This window comes from Passer domesticus, chromosome 7 (assembly GCF_036417665.1).
Source record: "Passer domesticus isolate bPasDom1 chromosome 7, bPasDom1.hap1, whole genome shotgun sequence".
NCBI classification, from domain to species: Eukaryota; Metazoa; Chordata; class Aves; order Passeriformes; family Passeridae; genus Passer; species Passer domesticus.
In genome coordinates this window covers 12,515,187-12,527,317 of record NC_087480.1, presented here as the reverse complement: position 1 = coordinate 12,527,317, position 12,131 = coordinate 12,515,187, and the positions used below count along the sequence as shown (strand labels likewise).

The 12,131-nt window shown below is 46.9% G+C and overlaps 1 protein-coding gene across 7 annotated transcripts in view; it reads left to right on the top strand.

Moving 5' to 3' along the window:
* Positions 1–12,131, top strand: part of MAMLD1 (mastermind like domain containing 1) — a 247,384-nt gene that overhangs the window by 158,671 nt on the left and 76,582 nt on the right. The window contains exon 1 of one of the 7 annotated variants that reach the window (XM_064426928.1): positions 8,433–8,775. The exons of the other annotated variants lie outside the window; for them this stretch is intronic. Coding sequence (XP_064282998.1) covers positions 8,722–8,775 — 54 coding nt within the window. The 5' untranslated portion in view covers positions 8,433–8,721. Of the gene's footprint in view, positions 1–8,432; positions 8,776–12,131 lie in introns of those variants that run through there. 7 annotated transcript variants of the gene reach the window in all.

Below are 12,131 nucleotides of genomic sequence, written 5' to 3'. Positions count from 1 at the left end.
ATATGAATATACTTTAGAAAACCATTATTTTTCTCATCTTGAGCAGTTTCTCATTAATCTAGGTGCCATTCATTCTCTGCCTGGATTTTTTCCACATTTTTCCCATGAAAAAAAGAGGATATGCTTCAATTAATTTAATTGCCAATGTTTTTTTCAAATAGTTGTGGCAGAAATAACTTTTCCTAGCCAGGTTAAACAGCCCCTTCAGCTCAGCAGTTAACACTTATTGTTGCTGTCAGCCCCTCTGCATTGATTAGGGATCATACAGCTATTAGTGCTGAAGTGGCTTGGGAAGTTGCAGTGCTTCCTTTTCTCTCTCCTTTCTTTTTCCTGCAAGAGCAGAATGATCTCACCATAATCTGGCAATAAGTTGTTTTCAAATACTTTAGGAAGAGCCAAAGTGCTCAAAAGGAATTCAGGGGTCCATTTCCAAGCCAGTTGAAAATTGTCCCAAATGAGAGGGCTCCTTCCTTCACAATGAGGTGATCACTGTTCTGTGGGGCTGTTGTGTCTGTGGGATCAGCCAGGCAACATCCCCCACGGCTGGAAGCTGCTTCCCACCTTTTCCATCCTGCATGGCAAACCCCAACTTCCCTCAATGCAGTGTGTGAACTGCAGGTGATGCTGCTCCAAACAGCAGTGCTATAGCTGGAAGGCAGAGCAGGAATGATCACCGTCCCCTCTCTGAGAGGGCAGCGCCTTCCCTGTCCCAGCTGCACCAGCCACAGTGAAGCTGATTCGTGTCCATCTCAAAATCTTTACCTGCAGAGGTCACGCTGGCTGGTCCTGAGAGGCTGGGCCCTGTTCTCTTGTTCCCAAACTTAATCCATTCTGCACTCTACATAAACAAGTGAGAAGACAAAAGAAAATGATATCCTGTTTATTCTGTCATTTCTGCCACCACTGTCATCCTTGAACATTTTGTATTTTTGTAAACATATAATTCATTAGGGCATGAAACTGACTTGAGAAAAGTGATGATAAAACAGGGAGGTTTTCTGGAGAAAAATACAAAACCAAATTCCTTCTCTGAACACTGAGATGGGTATGGACCACATCTGCATGCAGCAGAATTGTTAGCATCTTTCACCAAATTCCAAAAATGCCATTGTACCCTGTGGCACATGCTGGCAGCTCCAGCAGTAGGTGAGAGACCTCTCTCCACCCTGGAGTACTTCCCTTGGGAAAGGGAAGACAGAGTGAGTAGCTGGAATTAGAGGTGTGAACACAGCACAAGGACCGAGAGAAAGTGTTAAGGAGCAGTAGGGCTAAATGAAAGAAATGCAGGAATGCCTTGGGGGACAGGAACAGAAGATGGGCAGGAGAACAGAGGGTCCTGGGAGGGGGACAGTCTAAGAGGACACACGTGCTGGAGCTCCCAAGGGCTCCTTTCTGCCTTTTACAAGTGCTGGCAATGAACTATGACTCTTGGCCCTAAGGTACAAAGAGTAACTATACTCATCATCCTTTTGCACTTGCATGTTGTGTAACTGACTTGTAAGTTATACATACCTAAAAGTAGTTCAGTTCAGGCTCTTTCTTGATTTATATGAGAATTCTGAGGTTACTGGTCTTGTACTTTCCTTTGGGGGACAGGGAGGATGGTAGCACAATTTCTCTGGACCGTGCTGCTGTATTTATTTGGATAACAAAATGTTCAGTTCTGGATGGATGCCATAGTTTTGTATTGGACACAAAAATGTATCTTAATAGCTTTTATTCATTCCTTTTCTGAAGGGAAGTAAAGCTTTATTTTTTTGGTTCAAGAAATCTGACACTAGTTGAGACACCACACATTTCTACAGAAGGCTGCAGCCTCTAGCAAACGGATGCATATTTATATGACAGGATATGCTCAGTAGCCCTGGGAAACCAAGAATTGAAATCAATAATTTCTAGTAAATCACAAACTGACATTGGCAGCATCCTAGTCTGGCTGAATATCTGTATCATCACAGACACTCTTCTTTAATAAACAGAACATACAATGTTTCATGCGTTGGTTTTGCATTTTCTTGGCAACTGCATAAAAGAATGATTTCTAAGCATGATCCAAAGGATCTCTGACAAAGGAAAGAGGGTAACATTTGTTTCTGTGAGCTTTATGGGTTTAAATCTCAGGGCCAATTCTGCCATCAGGTAGTTTATGAATATTCATGTAAATTGTTTTGAGTTGAAGAATATGTAACTTTGCCATGTATCTGGCATGAAAAGAATACTTTGACAGTCATGAAATAGAGAATGTTTTAAAAAATAGCTTTAGCAAAGAGAGGACAGCTTTAGAAATGAAAGGAAAATTAAGGAAAAAAAGGTGTGTTTCCTGAGGACAGCAAAATTATGTGAATGTAGAAGCATTCTCTTATGCTTAGATACTTAAAGCATTTTAGAATATCTTGTATCAGCTGTGGGTCAGATTCTGCCTTTCTGATGACTTCTAGAGGACTGAGGCAGATCTGTGTGTCCCTGATCACTGCACTTGTATGTGAACTGTGTGATCCAGCAGTGAAAAACAGCAAGGCTAGAATTATTGCTAAGCCTTGTTTGTGTTATTACATTTTTGAGTGGTGTCTTACTTGCAGATGGGTACAGGAATCAAATAAGTGTGTCCTATTGCCTAGACCTATTGCTAACCTGGAAATTTGGCAAGTGATACCTGTCACTGTTTGCTCCTGATCCAATATCCCCCCATGTGCTGGGACCTGGCTCTGTGCCTATTTGGCTGCTGGAGCAATTGATAAATGTGACAACGCTGCTGAACATAATGCTTGGAGAAAAGGCATCTCCTGGGGAGAGACAGGGCTTCTTTAAACAATGCCTGAGTGTTTGCAGGTACCTCTCACTTCAGCAAATGACAGCTTTTATTCTTAGATGTGACTGAGGCTGCAGGTGGAATGTGCAGCAGCCTCAGACCTGCCATCCAACACACCTGCAGCCCAGCACAGCGTTTGTGCTTGCTGGGCAGAGCCAGCAGCAGCCACACTGAGGGCACACATCACAGTTCAAGAGGGAAAATGTTTTATGCACAAATCAAAATTGGAGAAATGTCATTCATTATCAAACATTTCAATGCATTGTTGCTGACAATAGAGCTATTGAATATGATATTATGTTAATTTCTATCAGCTTCTGTGCTTTTAATGAAAAAACTTATTAGCTGCAAGATGGTCAGAATTGAAATGTCTGTAAGTCTTCTACAAAAGCAGCTCATGAATCACAGAATGGTTTGGCTTGGAAGGGCCCTTTAAAGGTCATCTGGTCCAGATCCCCTGCACGGAGCAGGGACATCTTCCAACTGTATCAGGTTGCTCAGAGCCCTGTCCGACCTGACCTTGAAAGTCTCCAGAGATGGGACATCCCCCAACCCTCTGAGCAACCTGTCAGCATTTCACCACCCTGATCATCTGCGTGCTTCCCTCAGCATTTGGGTAATCCCTTCCATGAGACACTCATACATAATGTTAGCATGTGCCTAAGTGGGTCTCTGAGCTATGCAAATAATTGATTTCTGAGTTTAAAAATTAAGTTCCAAAGATATCAATTGGAAACAAGCATTTGGCCACTAAGCAGACATTAACAACTTGATTTTAAGTGATACTTCAGTAGAAAACAGATAATGTACTTTTCTGAAAGTATGAAGAAGTTACTCACAGAGTTGTCATCTCTTAACTCCTAAGCCGAGATTAGATTGGTGTCTGTTTTTCCATATAAAAGACAAAATTGTAATTCACTTATATTTATAGAATTTTCTAAGGTAGTTCATGTACCCACTGAAGTGTTAGTATGGCCATCCATCCTTTGATGATTTTACCTATAGACTCTCCATGAGAACACATGGAGAGTAAATAATGACTTATGGAAGTTGCAGGACTTACAAAAAGTTGATCATATGTGTTCTTGTTTCATGTCCAGTGAGGCCATGCTGAAAACCTTTCGTTAACTGCATACAGTCAAAAGCCTTTTTTTTTTTTTAAGCTTATTTGTTTAAAACTAATGTTTCTTTAAAAGAATTGAATTGCTACATTACCAATTATACAAATATTTTTCTATATGACTTACAGAATTACTCAATGTATCAAGCACTACTGAGTAAATTTAAATTGTTTATTGATGCATTTTATATTTTAAGGTATTTTTCATATACTTCTAGTAGGAAAAAATCAAGTATTGATAGGACTGAAAAAAGAGAAACTGAAAGATGGTAGATGTAGATTAAATATTAGGAAGGATTTCTTTACTGTGAGTGCTGAGGCCCTGGCACAGGTTGCCCAGAGGAGCTGGGGATGCCCCATCCCTGGAAGTGTTCACAGTGGGGTTGGATGGGATCCTGAGCCACTGGTCTGGTGGAAGGTGTTCCTGCCCATGGCAGGGGACTGGAGGTAAATGGGTTTTATGGTGTCTCCCAACCCAAACCATAGCAGCAAAGAATGGTTTGATTCTATGAAAAAGGACGTGCAATTAAACACATTCAGAAATTACCTGAGATGCTCTTTTACTCAACACAATGTTACTGATGCTGATAGTATTGTGACTTTCAGAAATGAATTGAAATTTTGCATGCATTAGTAATTTCATCCCTAGTTTGTTACAATGTACTGTGGGGAAGTACCTGAAGGACATGAGCCTTCTTGGTTCTGAGCATCAGCCAATTACAGACTGGCTTTGCTTAAAAAGAAACTTGCTAAGAGGCTTGCACCACTACCTGCAACTTGTCCTGCAACTGCTCAGTAAAAGTTTCTTTTCTATCTTCTGTAACATCAGCTATTGCCTGTGGTCAGAGACAAGATACCAGATTAGCTGGGTTGCTGATCTGATCCAGCGTAAGAAATGCAGTACTGACTAGTCCAGCTGAAGGTTCATCTAGCCCAAGCCATTGATTTCACCTGATTTCAGGCTGCAAACGTGCAAGTAGAAAGCACCACATGCTTGCCATCCATCTGGTTCTGAGGCACTGACAAATTTGTGAATCCTTCAGTGAATCTGTGGTGAATCCTTGTGCTGCTCACTTGCTGCTTCCCTTCAGTGTACAAGACATGCTGTGGGGCAGCCCTTTCTGCTCAGACTTCTGTTATCCTTTCTGGTGTCAGGAACACCAGAGGCCAGCTGGAAGTCAGGCACAGCTCTCCTGAGAGAACAGAATCCCAGCATCATGGTTACCCAGACACTCAGTTTTAGCATCTTGAGTTCACACCAGCCTGGAAGATGCAAACCTTTTCTCTAGCCCTTGGCCATCTTACATTGGCAGTACCTGTTGCTGACACAACCCATCAAGGCTGTGTCTGAGTGCACAATCCTTTTGTTTGGTGAACACAACTTGGGGCAGTTATTTTGCACATTGCAGCTTTCCAGCTAACTGTTCTCCTTAGGTAGAAAGATACTGCTTTTTCAGAACAGTGAGTAAAGGAAAAACATTGGTCTAGTTTGGGATATTTTTGGGTTGTTATGTGTTTTGGGTTTTGTTTTGGTTCAAGGCATTCTCCTCATCCTTTTGTTGTTTTTCAGATATAATTTCTCACCTCTCAGACTCTGGCTTTTGGATAAGACATGTCCATGTTTTATATATATAAGACATCTCCTAGTTTTATAAAGGAACAAAGCAAACTATATTTTCTATGCATATTAAACATGCTAAATGAAATGGGGCAAACTATTGTAAAATTGATAAATAATGTGATTAATCAGCCTGTTAGGCCCAGGTTTGATGCCCAGCATTGAGAGAAGCATTTGAGATACTAGAATATGTTTTGTCAAGCCTCATGGCCATATCAGCCTTGATGCCATTAGAATCACATCTGTTCTGCAGAATCCTACAAGTCACTTTTTCAAAATAGGACAGAAGCATAGCACAATAAGGTAGCCTGCAACATGCTTAGGGTAAGCCTAACCTGAGAAGAAGAAATACTGCCCTGAAGAAGCTAGTGAAAGTTTTGTTATTGATTCCAGAGCAGCCAAGGATTCCCCCTAGGTCAACTAGAGTAAATATGCCTAAAGAAGGGGCTCATAATTTAATCACCAAAGACCAAAATCGCAGCCCTGAAATCCCCTGCTTAGCCATTACCTATCACTGAAAATGAGTGATCTCTGCAAGGGGTTTGTTAAATGCTTGCACTGCCTGAAATTGGGGTTTTGAGCACACCCAAAGCTGTCCTGCCACTGTTGAGCATCCCAGCACATACCATCCAGGCTGATCAGCCCCGTGCACCAGGTCTGGCAGCACGGGCACACTTGGCACTGAGCTGCTGCAGTGACATCCAGAGCCAGCAGGTTCAGAAGGAAAGTGTTGCCACAATTCTGTTATGGACTAACCGCTAAAAGGGGCTTGATTTGGTTTCCCTCTGAGAGCACACCCCACCTTCCAGAGGAGAACACAAACCATTACCTGGCAAGCAGATGCTCTGGGCAACTAAAGGCAGCAGCATCATTCCTACTGCAGAGCAGGCGCAGACAGGACTCCTGTACACTCCACCCACATCATCTTCCTTTTGGGGCAGGCCTTTGGTCTCATTTTATGAAGTGAACAAAGCAAATCACAGTTCTTGGGAAGTATGGTCATCTGTCAGGAACTACGGATCTTTGTCAAGAGTCATAAATTACAAAACTTCTTGACGATAACTGGTATAGAAAAACTGACATGGACCTACTGTTCATCATCTGATCATGGTGTTGTCAGTAGGTCCAGCTACAGTGTGTGTGAATCCCTGTGCCCCACATGTTACATACGTATGTGTTTTAGTTCAAAAATCTCCAGGGAGAAAGCTGGGAGCCCTTGCACACACATGTATCTTCAGGGGAGGGTTTCTGACATTGCACACTGGGCAGACAGTGGCACCTCCTTCCAGTGGTGCTTAATTCAAGCGTGATGAATCTTCACTGAGCCTGCTTATTTTAGTGACTCCTGCTCAGCATGTTGGCTCTTTTAGATCCCATGCTGATGCCCTAATGCTGTGATTGGGCCTCAGCACCTCAGACAGGGTAGTAGATTTGGTCTGGGCAGCCCAGCAAACCCAAACATCAGATGTTGATATACCTCCCCTTAGTCACTGAAATCTTTTGAGATCTGGCCCTCAGAGGCTGTAGAATTCAGGGTGTTTACACACACAAAAGCTTATTATTATTGTGTTTCTTTTTTTTTTTCAATTGACAAAATAGATCAAAGTAATTTAAAATAATATAAAAGGCAAGAGCACTAGAAAAGCAAACCAATAAGTTTCCAAACAATGCAAACTGAAATACCACAAATACTGCTCAGGGAAGCGGGCCCATTGTTGCAGCTGTCACAGGCAAGCCAGAGGCTTCAGCAAAGCTAAAAAGCAATGCTTCTCTGTTGATGAACTGTTATTGCCAATATTTATTAGCTCAGGGTACAAAGATGGGTTTGGAGATCTGTAAGTTTACTGCATGTTGAAGGTGATTGCTGTCTGGAAAACTTTCAGGAAAGCTAGGTCAGATTCTGGTTCCACTTTTACGTACTTAGTTACAGTAAAAGGGTTGTATTCAAATAACTTTCTTCCTAATTTTACAGAGCATAATTTACTCATATCACTATTTCAGGAATGATCTTAGAAACGAGACATTTTATTACAAATGCTAGTAAGTCTTCCACACCTCATCCATTGAGTCAATGTACTGGGACAGGGTTTCTAGCATCTCCAGTTTATCAGGATAGGAGTGACAATTGTAGTGATTTAGCAAGGTAATAAAATGAAATTATACCAGCAATTATTTGTGAACCCAGTGTGCTCTCCTAGCTGCCTGCAGCTTGCTCTTCCCAGTTCTTTCTGCACAGTCCAAGAGGAGGTCTGAATAGGTTCTCAGCTTTCAGTTGATGGTCTATCAAAATTAGTATTCAGAGGTTGCAGCTTGTAGCAAGCACATTTATAGTCATATGAGAAGTGCGTGGCTTTATGAGAGCTCTCTATTTGGAATTGTCTCTCTTCAAAAAGACATGTACATAGCACAAAAGATGAAAATGAAAGAACTCTGCTGCTTCCTTCTTGCTAACCTGGGTTCACCTGGGCGAAATGAGTTTAACCCTTTCGTGTTAAGAGTGCTGAACATCCTATGTCATAAAGGGACAGGAAACTACACTCTGTAAGAATAACTCAAACCTTTACACTTCATGCTTTGGACTCTCTTTTCAGTGATTTGAGCAGTTTGATTTGGAAGGGAAAAAAAATCTATTAATTGCCAGTAGCTTTCTGACCTACCTGACTTTGTACTAAATAAATTTGAAGCTCTACAAGGAAGGTGCTAAACATTCTAAGCAGCTTTTTGTGTGTTAGAATTTTGACCATAGCCTGGTTAATTTTCGCCTTCATGCACGGAGAAAAAAAAAAATTAAATCCTTGGATCTGCGAGGTGTCCAATTTCTGTGGAGTAGAAAGTGTTACTTCCCCTTTAAGCCTGGCGCCGTTCGTGTGTGTGAGTGTGCGGGCTGTGTGTGTGAGTGTGTGTGTGTCTCCTCCTCTTTGAGTGACACAGCACTTAGATATGCCTATCAGTAACTTAAACCCCACAAACTCCACCTTCTAAGTGAGGAAGCTGTGGGTTGATGGAAATGTAGTGAGCAGATCGAGACAGACAGTGAATCATTAGCAAACTGCAACGCCAGGATGAACTTGTCTGGAACCTAAAAGGAGAAAACAGGCTGCGAGTCCTCTGCGGCGCTGGGTTTGCTCAATACAGCCAAAGTGGATCTAAAAGCCGGCTGATTCCCAGTCCAAGATGCTGCTGGTTTCCCAGCGGGTAGAAGCACCACGGATGGAGCCACATATTCCAGTAAGTAGCATTTGAAATCGATATGGTCTGGGAAAGTAGGAGCTGGTTTTAAAGGACTTAAACACCCTCGGAACAGTTGCTCAGCGGGCTCGGCACGGTCGCAGCCAGGCTGGAAAGTTTGCAGGGGCGGTTCAAGAAAGTGCCCACCTTGGGCTCGCTCTGCCCGCGGGTCCCGTGTGCCGGGGCCGCCCGAGGGAAGGGGACAGAAACTTGAGGGGGGAATTTCGCCCTCCGTTCTGCTCAGAGCTGAAGTCGGACCGCGGAGAGGAGGGCAGGAGGGAGGGGGTCCGTGGGCTTTAAAATGGTGGTGAAGAAGGTGGTTTGCGGTGCGGTGCGGTCCCGGGCACGGCGGCGGGGCAGGCAGTGCCCGGCAGCGGGGGACGCTCCGTGGGTTTCCGTGTCATTGCTCGGGTGCTGACGCGCTGGGCTGCGGGCAGAGGCGCTGGATGCTGCGGGAAGAGGCGGTGGATGCTGTCGGGGGCGAGCGGGAGCGGGGACCCGCCGGTGCGCCCGGCACCGCCAGCCCGCGGGCTCTCGTGTCAGTGCGGCCGGGCCGGCTCAGCCATCGTCCGGGGATTTCCAGCTAAACTTGGATCAGACAGGCAGGGGAGGATAAACCCGTCATCGCCCGGGGACTCCGCCGGGAGGGTGTCACGCGTGGAGGGGCTAGCGGTGGTCCCTCTAGTATAATTTTTTTAATAATTCCTGGTATTTGCGTTGGCAGCCGCGCGCCCGGTTATTTTGGGAACCTGAAGCGCACGTTCGATAAGGCAGGACTGTGAACAAAAGGCTCGTCCGAGCCCCGAAGGAGCCCTGGGCTGTTGCAGACGGGAGCGTGGAGCGCGGCGCTGCGGGAGCGCGTGTGCGGGAACGGCCCCGAGTGCGGGCGCTGCTGCCGGCGCGGCGCCTCCGCCGCTCGCTGCCGGACCGCCCGTCCGTCCGTCCGTCCGTGTGCTCGGAACGGAACGCGTGAACAAAACGCGTGCTGACTCACGCTTTAAACTGTTTTGGTGTCTGATGCTGTGGTTAAGATCGGGGCTCGGAGCAATGGCAGGGTAAACACGGCGCTCGCTGGCTCGGTCCCACGTCCCCCCCCAAGGCAGGGGCTGCCCCTCTCCCCCGTCAATAGCCGGTCCCTCCTCCCGGTCCCTCCTCCGCCGCCTCTCCCGGCCTGTTGCTCGGCCCGGAGGAGCGCCGGTGCCGGGGGCACCGCGGCTTTTGTTCGTCTTTGGCTGGAGGGGGGTTGTCACCAGGGTGACTCGGAGGGATCCCGGGGAGAACGGCCGTTTCTGGGAAGAAAACGGGCTTTGATTTCCTTTCACACCGCCCCCCCTCCGGCCTCCCCCCCGGAACAATAAATTAAAAGGCCGCTTTTGTTTTCCACGGTGCTGCCGGCGGGGGGGCGGCGGAGCCCGGGGCCGGGGCGCGGGGCGGGAGGCGCCGCGGAGCCGCGGCCTGGCGCGGTCGGGCGGGCAGGTCCCGGTGCGGCGAGCGGGGGACGCGCGGCCGCCTCGTCTCGCCTCGTCCCGTCGGAAGCCGCCGAACGCTGCGAGCACCGGCCGCTTGCGAGGAGCCTGCTGGAGGAGCCTTCCTCCGCCTCCTCCTCCTCCTCCTCCTCCTCGGGCAGCGGGGGCACCCCGCGGTGCCGGCCCGCCCCGCCAGCGGGGGGATTAACAGCGTCTGGCCCCTTCCGCGGGCCGGGGGCGGAGGCGCCGGGCCCCCCCCGCCGCCGTGCGGCCGCCCCGGCTGGGGCGGAGGGCGGGCTGTGGGAGCGCCGCGAGGGCGGAACGCTCCCCCGGTTATATAACGCGAGTCTTCCCCTACTTAGCCCCGTAATCCCCGGGTAATGCCTAATGCCCGTGCCCCGGGGGGCTGCGGGGCAGGGGATGGCTGCTGCTCCAGGAGCTCCCCCTCTGGGCCGAGCTGATGGGGGAATAAAGCTGCTGGTGTGCGAGATGGGCCATATGGTGCCTCCGGGAGACAGGGAGCCGGAGCGGCCTTGAACCCGGCGGTGCCCCGAGCCCCAGAGCGGGCTGCCCGGGACGTGCGCTCCCGCTGGGGCGGAGTGCCCGGAGAGCAGCGGGAGGCACCGGTGGTGCCCGGGGGAGCCTCGCCCCGGGAGGGGGAGCCCCCCACGCACGGGGTGGGGGGGCTTTTCCCCGCGGCCGCGCTCGGCAGCGAGAGCAGTCGGAGTAAGTTGCACGCGAGCACCTAAAAAAGCAGCGATCTAGTGCTGGCACTGCCCATTTTCAGTCCTCTCTCCCTGCCATATGTTTAGAAGGGAGGGGAAAAATGCACTTTGGGAAGGATGCTCTCAGCTGAAGGAGGAGGTGGGCTGGGGGGCGAGGTACAAGGAAATTCCATGTTAGGAAAGCATTAGCAAGGGGTGACTTCTAATGTTTTCCTGCGACTGACGTTGACAGTGACACACATGTGTGGGTTGATATTGGAACGTCACAGAGTTTTTAAACTCAACCAGGAAATAGTCTGTTGCTCAGGGATAAAAAACAAATAGTCTGTACTGTAAGGCAGGTAACATGCAGTTAACAGCCCTCGAGTGAGTGAAAAGCTGTTCAATGTTCACAATTGAGCAGCTCGAATTCAATCCAGCTTTTTATTTTCTGAGGGTTTTTTTCTCTTTTTTACATGTGGTTTTTCAACTCTATTTTTATTCCTTTTAAGTAATACTTCAAAATCAGAAAAGCACATATTGACAGGGCTTTGCTTTTCGTCCCTTGTAACTTAAGTATTTTGAACTGTAAAGTGTCTTGGATTTTTTTTCAAGCTAAGGTAGTTGTTAGAGGGTTTGGAGAGGGATTAGTAATTAAAGAAGACAGTTATATTTTTAAATTTTTTTTGTATGACTTCTTCTTAACACAGGTAGGAGTGTTGAATAAATACAATGTTTTTTACTGACCCCGTTGTAAATGTTATAGCGTGGTAGCATTTGGAGATTTAAAACGGGATTAGGAAGCTATTGTGCTAGATGGTTTCTGAATATGCAGGAAGATTTACTGGAAGAGTTCATGATCCCAGGTGTCAGGGTGATACTCTTGCCCTGACTTAAGAGGTCACTAACCTGCCTGGGTGTGACTGTAGGACAAGAACTGACCCAATAATGGGCTTCATGAAAGAGACAAAAGTTAGGGATGCAGAAGGAAACACAAGGGCAAGAATAACAGTAAGAAAAATCCCTGAGTCGTCCTGTAGGTTAAGTGCAATGCAACTCACTGGTTCCTTGTAATTTAATCAATACATGTTCTGTGTTACTTGCTACTCTGATAAAAGTCGCCTTAAAATAACTTTGGTGAGTACATAGCCATGGGAAAGTGAAGTAAATAATGTAGAAGCTGTGG